The following is a 15,769-nucleotide window of genomic DNA, read 5'->3' on the forward strand; positions in this document are numbered from 1 at the left end:
CCCTGGTCAGGGAAGATCCCACATGTCGTGGAGCAACTAAGCCCGTGCGCCATAACTACTGAGCCTGCGAGCCACAACTACTGAAGCCTGCCCACCTAGTGGCCATGCTCTGCAACAAGAGAAGCCACCGCAATGAGAAGCCCGTGCACCTCAACGAAGAGTAGCCTCCGTTTGCCGCAACTAGAGAAAGCCTGCACGCAGCAACGAAGACCCAACACAGCCAAAAATAAATAAATAATTAAAAGAAAAGATGTTGTCAAGGTGCTTTCTTACAGATAAGGAAAATGAAGCTTAGAAGGGCAGTTGATGGCCCAGTGTCACACTTAATCGCTGCCAGAGCAAAGCTGAGACCCCAGTTCTTCCCACTCCTAGGCCCCCTGGTTTTCTAGGCCACAGAGTTGCTTCTCTTCAGGAAGCCAAGCGTAGAAGTCACATGGCACCGGGCCCCAGTTTGCTGGTTGGCCGCCCTTACCAGGCTAAGGGATCACCGCTCCCGTTTCAGGTGTGGGGTCCTCGACCTCTGGTCTCAGGCAGTAATTGGAAGGATCCTCTCCCTTCTTGTTCTGTAATCCTACTGTGAAAAGTCTCCAAATGCTTTTATTCAGTACAGTCAGCAACTTAAGGGTTTCACCACTAGTTCTGGCAGCATGGTTTACGTGAGTTAGTACCCGAGTTCCGCACCTGGTGGAGAAGACCGAGGAATGCGCGCGACGGATTTTCCTGGCAGAGAAAAGGACCCGGGATCCCGCCTCCGCGGCGCGGCCGGGGGCTCCGCCCCCAGAGCGGAGAGGGCGGGGCGTGCGGCGCACGCGCGCGCGCGCGGAAGCAGGAAGGGCAGAGCTAAGGCAGGCGGGCTGGCGGGCGCGCGGGGGCGGGCGGTGCAGTGGCGGCCCTACCATGTCGGCGCACCAGGGAGGCACGGAGCTCGGTAAGGGCCCGCGGTCGCTCTCTCCCCTCTCCGTTGCTCCCGGTCCCCTGTCTCTTCGAACCTCGCGCCGCCCGGTGCCCTGGCCAGGGGTCCCTGGGCGCGTGCTCCCCGGGGCGGGAGGCGTAGGCTTGGGGGCCGCACCTGGGAGACACAGCCCCTGCGCCCGTGGACCCCGCAAACCTTGACTCACAAGTCTTATATTTATAAGCGGAAGGAATAGGAATGGATTAGACTTTTATCTTCCAACTCATTAGCTCACCTGGTTGCGAAGAACAGCAGCAACAAAAAAACCCCAAAGACCCCCAGACAAACTAGATGAAAACCTCCCTTCCACGCTCCTAATAGAATTATCTTGTGCGATTTAATGCCGGGTTTCCATAGGTAGTTGTTAACACAGCCGTATCCCCAGAGTGATCGTGCTGTTGGAAAAGTTGTCTCTGGACTATGTAACTTAATGTAAATTGTATGATTTTTAGAAGTACAGCGACTTCTAAAAGTGCTTGGATTATTTCCTCATTTATTTCATTTCATTGATGTTCTAAAATATTTCTGGCAAGAAAACTTAGTTTTGATTTCCCAAAATGTGAAAAATTCGCAATTCAAACATAGCAAAACCATGATGGAGCCAAAGGTTAAGGATCTCAGTTTAAGTATTATAGCTTGCATATCGGTATCCTGGATCTTCAGTTTAGCTCTGTGACTTTGGGCAAATAACTTAATCACTCTGTGCTTAAATTTCTTAATCTGTAAAATGGTTATAATAGCACTTACCTCATAAATTGGTTTGGAGATTAAATGAGAGGATGTTAATTGTTTGGCACATTGTGAGTACATAGGAAGTATATAATAGTATTATATATATATAGTAAGTATGTAATAGTTTACTAGGTACTCAATGTACCAAGTAAGTATGTACAGTAATAGTGTTAAAAGGTGAATTCTGGTTTTAGGGGCCAGTTTTGAGAGAATTAGCTATAAATTGTATGTAAGTCATACGGGTACACTTTTTTCTTTAAAAGTGACTGTTCTAACTAGAGTCTAGGCTTCATGAGATGGTCCAGAACTTTTGTCGAATGGTAAGAGCTTGTCTTTATAAAGGCAGGTGATTTCCTCACCGAACTGATTCGCCTTTACTCACTGCCCTTTAGCAGGTTATATTTTAAACTCTAGTTCTATCTTTGGAATGTGGACTTTAGTAATAAAGGAGTTCCCTAGATTGGAAGATCCAGAAAGATGGTGGATGGGGGATAGGGATGGGCTGTGGGTCTTAGTCATCTTGGTATCTTCAGGGTATGGCTGCGTGACTTTGTTCGCCATTTGATGCACTGTTATTTCCCCAAAACTTAGCAGTTTATTTTTCTTTCAAGAAACACAAACCTTTTTCTCTTTCTTTTTCTTATTGAGGTATAGTTGACATAGAACTTTTTTTACTTTATTTGCAAGAATTAGAATCACACCCATTCATTTGTTGAAAAGTAACAGTATAGACAAAAATCAATTGCTATGTAGAATAATAGTAAATGTGATTTTTATGCAGCTATTTAAATGATCATAGTTTTGTTTTATTCTCTTTGTTTAAATAACATCAGATATATTTCTAGGGTGTTTTTCCTTCACTGGTATTAATCATTAATCCAGACAGAGATTTGGCCTAAAATAAATTATTTGAAATATTTATGTACTAGAAAAAAAATCATTCAGTATTAATTTATGCAGTTTATTAGTTGATGCCTTTTATAGAGTTTTCTAATTAAAAGTCTTTTAAAATAAACACTAACTTTTTTAAAGAAATAAACTTTTATTCCCTTATTACGAAGGAATTCATGTTTATTGTAAAAATTTTAGAAAATACAGTTGGAACAAAACAACTAAAATTATTACTGATACAGTCACTAATTTATATTGTAGTGCATGTATATACTTCTTGTTAATAGACTTTTTTTTTTTTAATAAATAGGTTCATTTGAGACTGAATCTGACCCTCATGATAAAAACTTCAAGGAAAACATTCTTTTATGGACCCATTGGACATGAGAAAGAAAGAACAGACCCTCTAATGTTCATTTTTATGTCAGTGTTTAGCGATCAAACCTATCTGTTTAAGATATTTTCTACTTAAAACATTAATTTCTGATTTTCTCCAACTTATACATAAAGCTAAAAACCTCTTTTTCTTTGGGCAGTGTTTGCCATTAAGTGGGTAGGTGACAGCTGTGTCTTCCTATGGAGAAGGCTTGACCAGTTTGGAATCAGAAGGAAAAAGAACCCTAAATCTGGTCTAGCTCCAGCCTGTGGCTTTGGCCAGGCTACTTGCTTTCTTTGAACAGTAGATCAGCGGTTCTCAGAGTGTGGTTCTGGGACCTACAGCATTAACGTTAGGTGACAGCTCATTAGAAATGCAAATTCTCAGGCCACATTGATCTCTTAATGAGTCAGAAACTCTGGGGGTGGGCCCTGGCATTCTGGTGGTTTTAAAGTGGTTCTGAAATGCACTCAGATTGGAGAACCACTGGCTTAAAGATCTTTAGGGCTCTATGGAGTGCTTCTGGCCCTTTGCATTCTATTAAAATGGACCGATGATGTTCTTCTCCTTATTCTGCTAGACGCCTTTTAGGTTTTGCCTAAAATGTAGGTGCAGCAGGGGCAGTGATCTTTCTTTTCTTCATTGATGTATCCCAGGCAGTTAGGATAGTGTCTGGCACACGGAAGGCCCACAAACATGCCTGCTGAATGCAGGAGTGAATTTAGAACTACTCCTTGCTTGGGAGCACTGGGGTGTCCACCTGGGCCCTTGTGTGTGGACAGGTGCTGTGCAGTCTCTACCTTCTCCCTCTTTTCTGAATAACGTTACAATTCAATTTTGTTACTTCTGTCTTTAAAGAGATCTCAAGAGGCTTACGAAGGATGTTGGCAGTGTGGCTTCCTTTCAAATGTGATTTTCTTTGGAGGCATCTGGAAAATGGGGGTGTTTGTATTAGGTGACTTCTAAGGGTCTCTGCTCTGTATCTGTCTGTATATCTGTAAGGTCTTGTGTTCAGAAAGGAAATTTACAAAGATATCTGAAAAACAGAAAAAAACTAATTGAAAACTGATTTTTAACTGGGACGGGATGGGGACAATTCTAGGAATTTCCTGTGTTGCAGTAAAAAGAGATTGTTTTAGGCATATATCCACAATTGGAATGATCAGGGACCATGGTTACTGAGGAATGTTTTGCTCTGTAGGGGCATTTTTTGTAATCCAAGTCAGAACAAACAGAAGGGGCAGTTTATTTGCTTAAAATACAGATAAACGAGATCAGTTCTGGATTAGTTGCCAAACCAAGAAGGAAGACGGGATTTTGTATTTTACAAAGCACTGTTATTCATCCAAAAAGTAGTTATTGAGTACCCATTGTCAACTGGGTAGTATTACCCTGGGCTCTGGGGATACAAGATGGACAAGGGTAGTCCCTGTCTTCACAGAGCTAGGTCTGATCCCTAGCTGGGCGTCAAGCCAAAACTACAATTAAAATAAGTGCAAATGTGATATGCAGTTACTTTGCATTTATGTTTGTCTATTTAAGAAATTAGATAGTTGTGCCTAAACTGTACCTTAAATGAGTTGCCGTAACAGAGTTCTGGCCGTCTTGGCCTTGTAACTTTTATTTTCCCTTTAAGAACTTAGATGAGAATCAAAATGTAAGTAGCTCATTTCTGCCACTTGTGCTAAGGCATAACTTTGGTGTAGAATGCTTCTGATTTTGGTGGTGGTGATTTTTCCACTGCAAAGTTATCTTAGAAAAGTTAAAAACATTTTTTTTTGACTGGAATCTTAAACTTTAAAGTTAGGCAAAACATGGGTTGCTTCCACAATAATTCTTTATTTAACACTAGACACTATGCCTAGGTGCTGGGTATAATGATGGTGGTTACCATAGAGCTTTAGTTTTGTGCCAGGTACGATACTGAGTGCTTTTTGCATTATCTCATTTAGTCTTCACAACAGCCCTGTGAAGATTTCATTATGATCTCTGTTCTACAGATGTGCAAACTGAGGTATAGAGAGTTTTTTTTTTTTTTTTTTTTTTTTTTGGTATAGAGAGTTTGAAGTAACTTGCCAAAAGCCAGTTAGGCAGAGCTAACGTGGCAGAGCCAGAATTCACACCTAGATGGTTTGGTGCTAACACTACGTGCTTCACCACTGCAATTGGTCTATATGTGCTGCCTGGGGCACTCGATCTGTGATGTAAGAGAAGGCAAGTCGATAGCGAGTGAATAATTTTACTGTGACTTTCTTAGCTTTGATTTGCCTGTGTCTGTGTGAAAGATTTTTGTTTTATTACCATAACCTATATCTTTTTTTTTTAACTTTTTATTTTATATTGGAGTATAGCTGGTTAACAATGTTGTGTTAGTTTCAAGTGTACAGCAAAGTGATTCAGTTTTTTATATATATATATATATATATATATATATATATATATACACACATGTATCTATTCTTTTTCAAATTCTTTTTCCATTTAGGTTGTTACATAATATTGAGCAGAGTTCCCTGTGCTATACAGTAGGTCTTGTTGCATAACCCACATCTTAACCATTGCAATTTGTTTGGGGGAAGGTGAAGTTTATCCTGAGGGAGAATGGAAATATCCAAACTTTGGTGGATTATGAGAGTAAGCTTAGATGTAACTGAATAAGTAATTTTCTGGGGTGGCATCTTAAAGCCAGCCTTCCTCTGGGATTTCTTCAGGTAGGTGTGCTGATGTGCCTCAGAGCATCATGGGGTGGGGACCTGGGAGTGAGCTCCAAGCGGTCAGGTTTTTTTTTTTGTCAGTTGGTTTGTTTTCTTTTTCTTGTCTCTCTGTAGTTTTGAAAACCCCAGCTCTCACACTCTAGTCTTTGGGCTTACTTTGGCTTCCTGGGTTTAAAAAGCAATCCTGTCTCTTGATGTGATCTTTAGGTGTAGAAAGAAAACGAAAGAGAGAGAGAGAGAAAGAAAGATAGGAAGATGGAGAAAAATTTTGATAATGATCTTTTGTTGATTTCAGGTAACTTTTTTGTCTTTGTTTTGTGTCTTTTTTGGTTTTTTTTTTTTTGGATTTCTAATTTTGGGACCTCTTTTTATAGTTTCCTGAGAACTGGAATCTCTTTAGTTATAAACAAGGCAGTTTAAGGAGTCTATAGATTTCAGGTGAGAAACAACGTGAATTACCTTTCCAGAATCCCTTTTGTTGTTTATTTTTTGAGAGACAGAAGGGCATTGAAGATTAGGTAAGAATAGAATTGAAAATTATTAGATTTCTGCAGGGGATTTCCCAAGTGGAGTTAACTGGAGATTTCCTCTTAACTGTAAAATTGATTTGTGCCATATTTTAAATTAGTGTGGATTTTATATCTGAATCCAATGTTTTTTCTCTTTAATACTTAGTATATGTATATTTCTTTAGGTTTACTGTGATACTTTTGCAAACATTACCTCTTTTAATTCTCCCAGTAATCCTTTGGGGTGAGTTGTTATTTTCACTTCATAGGTAATGATTCAAATCCAGAACATCTGAGTACAAGTTCTTTATTCTTTGCTTTACGCCATAGCTGCCTCTGTGTGTATATGTAATATTCTAGGTACTAGGGAAGAAAGATAATATGAAAATAATTTTTTATGTAATTCTGATCTTACACATGATGAATTTATTATCTTCCACTGAATACAGGTATCCCACTGCACTTGGTGACCTTACGCCACTTCACTTATGAAATGCCTGCATTAGTACCTGTTTTCACTAACGGAAAGAAATTCAAAAGAATTTTTGCTTTTATGAAAAGTTACTAGACCTACTAATATAGGTCTTCCGTAAAAGCGAAATGGCATAATGAGAACTTTCGGAAAGTGGGTGATACTTTTCACTTTGTGCCAGTTCGGCTGACCAAAGGTTTCCTAGGAGCCCTCTACTTTCAGATAGTAGGGGAAACCTGTATTGATTATAAACCAGAATAACAAAAGTTTTTTGCTGTACTTTTTTTTTTTTTTTTTTTTTAACTTTAAAGCAATGTCAAACTTTTAGGGAAGTTGTAAGTGCAGTAGAAAGAACTTTTTCCTTTGAACCACCTGAGGAACATGGTTGACTGACACGATGCACCACCACCCCTGGATACTTGAGTATTTCCTATGGGTAAGGACAGTTTCCTCAAAGGCGGCAACAACCCTGCAGTCCTCAAAGTGGGACCTTTAACGTGGATACATTATTACCATCCAATCCACCAACTTCATTCATGTTTGGCCAGTTGTCCAAACAATGTTTTTTATTTCAAAAAGATCCGTTTCACAATCATATGTTGCCTTTAACTGTCTGTCTTTTTAGCCTTCAGGCTGAAATGATTGCTCAGTGTTTCATTGACTTTTGCAGCATACGGGCCAGTTATTTTATAGGATGTTCCTCCGTTTCTGTTTGTAGTGTTTTTTTCATGGTTAGATTCAGATTATGCATCTCTGGCAGGAATTTCACAGAAATGATGCTGTGTTCTTCTCACTGCATCCTGTTAGGTAGCACATGATATTGACTTGTCTCATTATTGATGGTGTTCATTTCGATTATTCGATTAAGGTGCTGTCTCCTAGGCTTCACTGCTGTAAAGTTACTTTTTAACCTTTGTAATTCATGTGTGTTTTGTGTGGTGGTACTTTGAAACTATTTAAGTACCCTGTTCCTCTGCAGATTTTCAGTTTATTTATGTTTGTTTATATCAGTATATATTTGAGGTTTCCTATTTTTTCCAAATGGGTTGTAATTGTTACTATTATTATTTAATATTCAAATTGTTTAGATTTTGCTAAGGGGAACCCCTTCATCCTAGCTTCTCTCTCTTTCTGACGTGTACCATTATTTTTGAAGTACTTCATTCTTTTTTGGCTTACCAAGGTGTCCCAGGCTTATCTTACACTTCCCCTGCCCCAGCACTAGAGTCAGCTCTTTCTCCAAGGAATGTTTCTTTCAGTGGATAATGGTATTTAGATGCCATGATCTGGGCGGTGGGTATGCACATGGTGACTGGAATGTCTCTGCTCCGAATCCCCTTACTTGGTAGAGCTAGAGAATGTGTACACACACACACCCACACGTTTACTTCTCTAACTGTCTACTTATCATCTGTCTATATCTCTCTATATAGTGAAAACCAGGAGTCAGACCGATTCCTCCAATTCCAGTACAATACCACGGATTTGTTCCATTTTTCTCTCTTTGCATATTTGAAACCCTTCACGTGCTGGGCTGTACATACTCCACGGCCAGTAGACATTCTTCTGGACTTACTCAGGTTCTGACACTCTGAGCTGGGTACCTTCATCCAGCCTGGGCTCCAACTGCTTGCATCAGGCTGCCGCCCACATTGATACCCCGCAGCAGGTCTATGGCTCTCTGGGCCAGGCTGCCCATCCACGTAGATAGCCTCCTTTTCCTGCTTGTCTCGACTCCCATGTCTGGCTACCCCTTCCCTTCGTGCAGACACCCTCTGTGTTGCGATTGGACTCTGGCCTAACCCCCGTGCTTAAGTGCCCCCCTAACTTGTTGGGCTCCCATAGCCCACTCTGGGCCATAATTAGTCCCCCTCCTGACCTGGCTCAAATGACTCCCACCCTCCCGTGGTGGGGGGTTAGGACAGTTGTTTAGGAGGGGAGGGGACCAGAATGCATTTAAAAAATTTATTCTTATGTATTATAAATTTATACACATTTTTAAAAAAACCCCCAAAACAAAGTAGAGTTCCTGCTGTTCCTGGCACTGGTTACTTGTTGCTCGTGGTAATGGCTGGGATACCAGAGTGACCATAGCCTGGTCCCTGCTTTCCTGAAGCTTACAATCAACGAAGGGACACTGTCAGGTACATCATCACAGGAGGATGATACAGGTGACCGTATAGAAGTAATCAGATTGGAAAGTGATGGAGGAATTTACAGGTAGTCCAGGGGAGGTTTTTGGAAAGGATGTTTTTGACAGGGAGTAGTTTCTGCAAAGGAACTTACCCAAAACAGCCTGGCATGTTTCATTAACTATAGGAACCCAGTTTTCAGATTTCTAGTGTAATCTTCTCATTCTGTAATGGCTAACAGTAATATTTTAGTGAAGAAAGAAGAAAAAAACCCTTCGTATTCTATGTATGAAATTCATCCACAGAGTCAATATAACGATCGTGTACGCTTTTAGGTTTTAAATTGGGCATCCTTTTCTGAACTCAAACTTTGATTTTTACCTTAGAAGTCTTACCATTTGCTTATAAGCATGAGTGATGAGACTGTGTTTTATTATTCTGATACTGTTTTGGTAAACAGAAAGAACTATAATTATTTGGGTTTGTTGTATAATCAAATAAATAGAAGTTTTCCATGGTGCCTGCTAATTAAAAAAAAAACAAACAAAAATTTTTTTAAAGCATCTGAGCTCTGTGGATTTTAATTGTTAGGAGGGAACACGAAGTTCAGGCGCTCATTTGAAATGGGATACCTCTGCCGGGAAAGAAAGACTAGTCAACGAGACAGCGGAGAGAGCCCTGGAGGATGCGCTTTAGACGTGTCACTAGAAATTGTTTAAGTGGAGACCGCTGGCCCTTTTAAAACGCTGCCTGTCACTGGAGGATTGGGTCACCTTGAAATGTGTTCATCTTTGAGTTAAAGGCATAAAAAGGCACTTTGAAATTTTTCAGTTAACTTTGGTGTGTGGTGTGTGTGCATCTGTGGATGTACCACTCCTCTGCCTGCCTCAGCCATGAATAGTCATTTCCCTGGAAACCAAAGTGGTCGCATGGGAGAGATAAATGTTTCATCTCCGCCCCAGCAAACTATACAGATTTGTAAGTGTTGAGACTCTCCAGGGCTGCAACTTCTGTCTTTGTAGAGTCAGGCCTACTTCCCCTAAAGCAAAGTCTGAGATAAGAGCAGCCTCTGGTAATTACTTCCTAAAAAGGTGCTACTTAAGTGGTGCTTGGGTTCTCCTGGAATGTGGTTAATAATGTCAAGATTGTGGTGTTTAATGTCTGGTAAAAATATCCAAATTAACTGCTCTTGTAATTCAGATTCAGGTAAACTTTGCAACTGAACACCTAGTGGACACAACTCCTGCCCCATAGCCACAAGGTAGAGGTGTGTTTGTGTGTGTGTAAGTGTGTGGTTTCATTCAGTGTCTAACATTTGGCGTTGAACTAGATGTCTGGTATGTTTAAGGTCTACAGACTATTATCTCTGATGTAGAGATCCTTGTATAAACATTACTTAGGAATATGTCAAACACTGTTTCCTAGGGAAATAAATAGTGTCCGCATTTATAAAACTACCTTTTTTTTTTTTTTTAAACATGTCACCGTTTCACAGCAGGAAGGCATCTTAGGTATCAGTCTCACAGATGATACCTTGTATTACAGACGAGTAAATGGGGACCTAAGGAAGGTAAAGCTATGGTCACAGGGCTGGTTAGAGGCAGTACTGGACTTGAGGCTCAGGCTCTGTCTTTGCTGATTTATTCCAATACATTGCGTTACCTCCATTTACCATTAGCTTTGTAGGAGCTCGGCTGGGTTCTGGCCCTGAATCAGGATCACCTGAGATGCTTGTTAAAAAGGCAGATTCCTGAGCTCCACAATAGCTTTCCTTACCCATATGAGAGGAGGAGCCCAGGAATCTACATTTCACAAGCTCCCCAGATGGTTCTCATGAACACTGCAGATTGAGAACCCTGCAGTAAGCCAGAGTGACCCAGATCAGTTAGTTTCAGGGCATCTTCCGTTACTGTATTCAGTTGGCTTGTATCCGCGGGTTCCGCATCCCTGAAGGGCTGATTGTACTGTGCCATTTTCTGTAGGATATTTGAGCATCCATAGATTTTGGTACCCGTGGGACTCCCGGGACGAACCTGTGGATACTGAGGGACGACTGGATTACTTTTTTTGAGAAATCCTTTCTCTGTGACTTTTACCTTTACGTTAATATCTTTTATATGTCATAGTTTTTTGTATATGGTTACCAAAGCTTCTGCAAGCAAATCTGGGGACAATTTAGCCTTTTATTTTCTAGTCGAAATATGTCACCAAACGTGCAAAGCATATTGTGAAGGCCTATCGGAAAAATCAGGAGTGTAAGGCAGTTAAGTAGGTGTATATATCTGAAAAGTGCATTGTATCTGAAATGGAGCATATTTTATTCAAATAATGCCGTGGCTAAATGGAAAAATATAGTCCAACAGTGGTCCTGATGATGATTTTGGAGACTTAATCAAGAGTATCTTCTCCACGGTCTCAGAGACTGGAAGGGGCAGACCCTGAAGATCCCAATACCCGCAGATGTGATATTGTCTACCAGAAAGGGTAATTTAGTTAATTTTCTGGTGGGAGAAAGAACATATTCATATTTCCTTGGAGACTATTAAGTTGGTGTCGTGGACTCAGGGAGGAAGGGGACAATCCTCTATATATTTGTATTTGGCAAAGTGGCTCCAGCTCCGTATATGTTGGCGTTTTGGGGGGAGATTTTTTTTTTTCTCTTCCGTATTTAGGGAGAAACCGAAATGCTTCTGGTAATTCCCAAAGAAACAAGAAATGTATTTTAGTCTTGTATCTTTATAAGCAGAGTTTATTTTCCTTTTTCAAAAAGTTTTGACTCTTCAGGAGGTAATTATTATTATACTCTCAAACCCTTCCATCCAGCACATATATGGAGAGTACCTAGTGCGGACTCGGCACTATCCACGTCTTTGTGAAAGAGACGAGGGCCACAGAAGGCGGGAGGCCCCGCCCTTGAGAAACTTGTCTTCATCAAACTTTGAAGTGTCACTGGGAAAGCACAGAGCTTTACTCTTGTCAAGGAAAGCAGACTTCGCTCATCCTTGGGATATGCCGTTGCCCTGTTTCAGACAATGAACCCGTCAACATTGTATTGATATTTATTCCTAACATTTAAAACTACTGTGGGAAATCTCTTGCATGAGGCAGAGATCTCGTATGGATTTTATCAGTGAAAACACCTCATGGATCTGGCTCCAGGAAGAAAAAAAATCACAGTTTCATTCTGCAGATGAATATTGTTTGACTGGTTGTAATATTATGCCAGTAACTACATAAAGTAGAGAAGCTGTGGGACTAAGTGACTAGCATGTAGAGTCTAGACATTAGGCATTGGTGCTGGTAATACGGAAGATGCCTCAGACAAAAAGCAGACTTCTCTCTGCTTCTGAAAGAGAGTTAAATTGTTTTGGTGCCGACAAGAGTGCGTTTACCTGTCAAGTGAAATCAGGCATCCTGTGGAGTGAATGTCGGGGGATCTGTACCTGGCCATGTATGCTTCACCCAGTGCATTGTGGTTTATCAGGAAAGGATACAGGATTGGGAGGGACCCAGGCATTTTGGTCCTTTCTCTGACAGCATCTGGCCATGTGATGCTGTAGGGGTAGGGGACTCCAGTGCCCTGGCTTGTGCTTTCCAAATTGGTGAGACAGACATATGACAATGTTCGGTGATCCGTTGTAACAGATGTGCCACTCTGGCGGGGGGTAAATGGGAACTCTCTGTACCTTCCACTCAGTTTTGCTGGGAACCTCAAACTTCTCTAAAGAATGAAGTCTACTGAGAAAACAAAACATGGGTAATGGGGAGGGTATGCCTGTGTGGGGCGGGGGGTAAATGGGAAGTCTCTGTACCTTCCACTCAGTTTTGCTGGGAACCTCAGACTTCTCTAAAGAATGAAGTCTACTGAGAAAACAAAACATGGGTAATGGGGAGGGTATGCCTGTGTGGGGCGGGGGGTAAATGGGAAGTCTCTGTACCTTCCACTCAGTTTTGCTGGGAACCTCAAACTTCTCTAAAGAATGAAGTCTATTGAGAAAACAAAACAAAATACAGTCACATGATCTCTGAGAGTCCTGGTTCTGAAGTTCTTTGAGTCTTCTGGTCATTGCTTAGAGTTACCGTTCTGTGGAACTGTAGGTCTGCCATGGTCTCTGTGCTTGGAATTCATACCTTTCCCTCCTTCTATGGTCATCACATTCCTCCCGGGCTTTCAAGGCTCTGAGTTCCAGTGATCAGTTTTTATCCCCCACCCTGCATTCTGTGACGATTGGACACAATGAAATACATTATTATGTATTTTCTTTCTCTCTAGATGTTTCATGAATGTACATCTGGACTTCACAGGTCTTTCACGCAAGCAGAGCCTTTTATTTTGTATTCATTCCTCTGCATGGCAGAGTATTGATCATAGTCTTAGTGTTTCATTCATAAAAAGTACCTTGTAGATTCATCTCTTCCTCTTTTCTTCTGTGCCTACACTTTGCTCATTCTATCGCATATCTAAGTCATGACAGTGGTCTTTCTCATCTGCCCCAGGAAAATCCATATTTGATTAAACTTTTCCTTATAGTTTTTTTTATTCAAATAGAATAACAGCTTATCTTCTCATATTTGCTATTTTGATTATTTGGCTCCTTTAAGATGTATTTCCATTTCATGAAAAATATAAAATCTGACTTAGTCAAATTAATGTAATTGAGGTCTTTAGTAGAAAGGCGTAATTGAATTGGGGGGACAATCAAATAGTGCTGTCACCTACTGTATGGCTTAGGGAACTCCGCTCAATATTATGTAACAACCTAAATGGGAAAAGAATTTGAAAAAGAATAGATACATGTATATGTATAACTGAATCACTTTGCTGTACACCTGAAACTAACACAACATTGTTAATCAACTATACTCCAATATAAAATAAAAAGTTAAAAAAAAGGAATGAATCATTTAAAGTAACTGAACCATATATTAAAAAAAAAAAATAGTGCTGTCAGGAGGTGATGAATGGGTTTAGCCACATAGGAATTCTTACAAGACTGGAAGTGGAAATGTCTGTTAAAATCTGTTAAAGTTGCATGTCAAATAGTTGAATTAAGTAAATATGCTTTTCACTCTAAAGATTTTATATATGGCATCGTAGAAATAGCTTGAGTTTGGAATCATAGAGAGCTGTTTGAATCTTAGCCCTGACATGTGCGTGTGACCTTGGATAAGTACTTTAATCTCTGAGGTTCAGTTTCCTCATCTATAAAATGGACCTGATGTCTTCGTGGCAGAATTAGTGTGAATATTCAATGAGAAATATAGTTACATCACGCTTAACTTGATGAGTGACCAATAAATGGTAGCCATTATTCCAGTAATCTTCCGAAAATACAGCTTTCATTGTTTCACCTCCTCTGTTAAAGGCTTGCTTCGTTTCCTCTGCTGTTCACTACTCATCTCCTGAGGTCCTTTGCCTTGTCTTATGGCACCTACTGATTTCTGTCCTGTGTTTGCATGTGGTAGTGATGCTTTATATAATAAGCTGCTCGAGGGTAGCATCTGTGTTTGTTGGGTCTCTGTGTCCCTCATATTACATAGAACAGTAGTTTTCATGGTGCCTGTAATTGTTTGTATTAGTGTTTGTTAAGTGAATGAATAAAGAAGCATCAGTGCCTTTTCTAGCAACTTACAATGCCTGTTGTGCGAAGCCCAGACATTTTGCTCTCTCTCTTTGAGGATCCTGGATCATTTGGCCTGTTCCTGTTACCCACACCTTCCCCCTTGGAGGTCAAGCTTAAATCCCTCCACTCTCCTGAAACCTTCTCTTATTTCTTTTGTTTAGTAGATGTCTTTTAAATTATTTTGATTATTTTTTCTCTGTAACTTTGCTTCTCACCATGTTGATTACCTGTTCCTTAACACCAAAGATGATAACTCCTACATAAGAGGCATACCTATCTGAAAACTTTGGAAAATGAATCAGTGTGGAGGTCTTACTCTTTCAAAGTATGAATGAAAAATGTTTAAAATTTATGCCATTTAGGATGAAATTTTCCTAAACTTAAGTATCGTTTTTTGTTTTTTTTTTGCGGTACGCGGACCTCTCACTGTTGTGGCGTCTCCCGTTGCGGAGCACAGGCTCCGGATGCACAGGCTCAGCGGCCATGGCTCACGGGCCCAGCCACTCCGCGGCATGTGGGATCTTCCCGGACCGGGGCACGAACCCGCGTCCCCTCCATCGGCAGGCGGACTCTCAACCACTAAGCCACCAGGGAAGCCCTAAAAGATGTTTTTGCCTAATAGGTAGTATATAGTCATCATAGAAATTAAAAAAAAAAAGTATAAACAGAATGAAATTAAACTTGCCCACTATCATACCATGGAGAAGCAGAACTCTGAAGGTTTAGTCTCTGTGTGAAGTAGAGTGCACTGGGTAAAATTTAATTGTTTTTTGGCGACTTGGAGGCTCGTCATTACAAGCATGTTAAGTCCTTGTAAGCACTCTGTATCGTAAGTACTCAGTAAATATTAACTTTTAGTAATAAAAGGTATAAATGGACTCCTGAGGCCTTTAGAGCCACTTTTCTCTAAAGTGCCTGGGCTGCTCTGCTTTTTTCTGGTTCACTGAGTGTATTTTTAATAAAGTTTTTGATTCCTCTCGTGTGATCAGGATGTCACTCTTCTGCTATGGAGATCTGCACCTTCTGACTTGCTGTTTTGAATATGCACTAGGCTAGAAACAAGAGCATCGAGGTTTCTAGAATTGTGAGAAAACTAAGAGCAAGAGGGTTCTGAGTGGAGGTTCCAGCGGCCTTCCACAGTTGGGGTCTGCAAGAGAATTAAGCCTTAATGCCCTAAGGCATCCATCATGTATAATGAAACAGTTTTTCTCTGATGCATTTGGAAGGGTACTAGTTCTCTCCTGGGAGGAATGAGAAAGTAGTCATTCAGATTTATTATTTGTTCTCTGGTTCAGATGAGGAACTGTGGTTAAGAAAGGCTAAGGCTCTCCAGTGAGTCGGGTGCATAAACGCCATCTGTGATGCTG

At 40.6% G+C, this 15,769-nt stretch overlaps 1 protein-coding gene across 3 annotated transcripts in view; it reads left to right on the top strand.

Moving 5' to 3' along the window:
* Positions 1-838: 838 nt before the first annotated feature.
* The window catches only part of DERA (deoxyribose-phosphate aldolase), a 258,807-nt gene continuing 243,876 nt past the window's right edge, over positions 839-15,769 (top strand). For all 3 annotated transcript variants that reach the window (XR_009521156.1, XR_009521155.1, XM_060024346.1), the window contains exon 1: positions 839-928. Coding sequence is in view for 1 of the 3 variants with exons in the window: in XM_060024346.1 (XP_059880329.1) it covers positions 898-928 (31 nt within the window). In the remaining 2 variants the exon portion in view is untranslated. The remainder of the gene's footprint in view (positions 929-15,769) is intronic.

Source organism: Delphinus delphis, chromosome 11, assembly GCF_949987515.2.
Source record: "Delphinus delphis chromosome 11, mDelDel1.2, whole genome shotgun sequence".
In the NCBI taxonomy this organism is placed as follows: Eukaryota; Metazoa; Chordata; class Mammalia; order Artiodactyla; family Delphinidae; genus Delphinus; species Delphinus delphis.